The sequence below is a fragment of the Cryptomeria japonica genome, chromosome 3 (genome assembly GCF_030272615.1).
Source record: "Cryptomeria japonica chromosome 3, Sugi_1.0, whole genome shotgun sequence".
NCBI classification, from domain to species: domain Eukaryota; kingdom Viridiplantae; phylum Streptophyta; class Pinopsida; order Cupressales; family Cupressaceae; genus Cryptomeria; species Cryptomeria japonica.
The window spans coordinates 241,025,004-241,026,226 of NC_081407.1; the positions used below are offsets into that span (position 1 = coordinate 241,025,004).

At 34.3% G+C, this 1,223-nt stretch overlaps 1 protein-coding gene across 1 annotated transcript; it reads left to right on the forward strand.

Annotated features, from left to right (window-relative positions):
• The first annotated feature begins 232 nt into the window (after window positions 1-232).
• Window positions 233-903, forward strand: LOC131074433 (phosphoprotein ECPP44-like). Its single transcript, XM_058011061.1, has 2 exons — window positions 233-643; window positions 769-903. Exons 1-2 carry the CDS (start codon window positions 233-235, stop codon window positions 901-903), a joined length of 546 nt encoding a protein of 181 aa, XP_057867044.1.
• Window positions 904-1,223: the final 320 nt, after the last annotated feature.

Genomic DNA, 1,223 nt, shown 5'->3' on the forward strand with positions numbered 1-1,223 from the left:
TGCAATACTAAAATTATTTTCGAGGGTCAAATTTAGTGCGAGTTATATAAAACATCCTGGATTTCTATAACTGACAATACCATCAATCATCTGCCAGAAGATTAATCGTCGCAAGCACGTCCTTCATGCCTGCCCAAGCCTATAAATCTACCTTTACCTCCAGCCACTTTCCCAAACTCTTCCAATTACATTTTTCTCTTTGTGTTGTTAAGTTCTTCCCTTGTGTGAACTAATGGCGGAAACAAGTGCAACAGAGCAACACGATGGTGAGATCTCTGGTTTATCTGGAAAGAAAAATGAAGAGAAAACAAACGAGCAGCAGCAGGAGGATGCATTTCCTGTGAGTCCTATGGAGGAGCCCAAACACTCAAGTGAAATCGAAGGAAACATACAGCAAGGGGGTTTGATGAAAAATATTCCTCTGTGTGAAGTAACAGTGGAGACAAATGAAGCAGAGCAGAAGGATCGTGATGTCTTTAGTTTGCCTGGGAAGGAGAATGCAGAGGAAACAAACGAACAGCATGTCAACCCTGTTCACCCTGCAGCTGTGGTGCCCAAACAGCCCAGGGACATTGAAAGGAAAGCACGTTACAGGGCTTTGCTTAAAGAACTCCATCTCACAAGCAGCTCTTCTTCTTCCTCTGTAGCTTCTAATAATCTCATTACCCTTCTTTTTCAAATTGATTATATTTTTAAATATAAAAGAGTTCAAAACTATGAAACTATATGAATATAATGCTGGCATCCTTATATCATATATATGTGCAGGATAGTGATGAGGAAGAGGGAGAAAAAGAAGAGGGAAAAAAGAAAAAGAAAGGCCCTGTTAAGAACACGAGTACAGAAAAGAGTTTCGGACATTCTGAAATGAAGGAAGGTGAAGAACATCAAGAGAATAACTAAGAGAAAATGTAGTGATTAGTCATGATCTTTTGATTTATGTTTGTTTTGTGGTTTTTATTTGTGGATTGTAGTGTTTTTGGATTTCTTCAATAATAAATTAATAAGAAATTATAATATTTTTTTTTTTTTCAATTAATTTTTTTTAATGTTATTGATAAAAAATTCATTGCCTTGGTATTAATATAATTAGATTAATTTTAGAAAAGAAATAGATATTATGCACTAAAAACATATGTTCTATATTTTATATATTTCGTAATTATATTTTATCATGTAATTAATTTATTTATTGAGAAGATTTGTTTATTTTATCCCTCCCA

What these genes read in the sequence shown, in the direction of transcription:
- LOC131074433 (XM_058011061.1), top strand. Translation starts at nt 233, where the DNA reads ATGGCGGAAACAAGTGCAACAGAGCAACACGATGGTGAGATCTCTGGT. An exon ending in GCAGCTCTTCTTCTTCCTCT is followed by an intron (nt 644 to 768) that starts GTAGCTTCTAAT and finishes ATATATGTGCAG; the next exon opens with GATAGTGATGAGGAAGAGGG.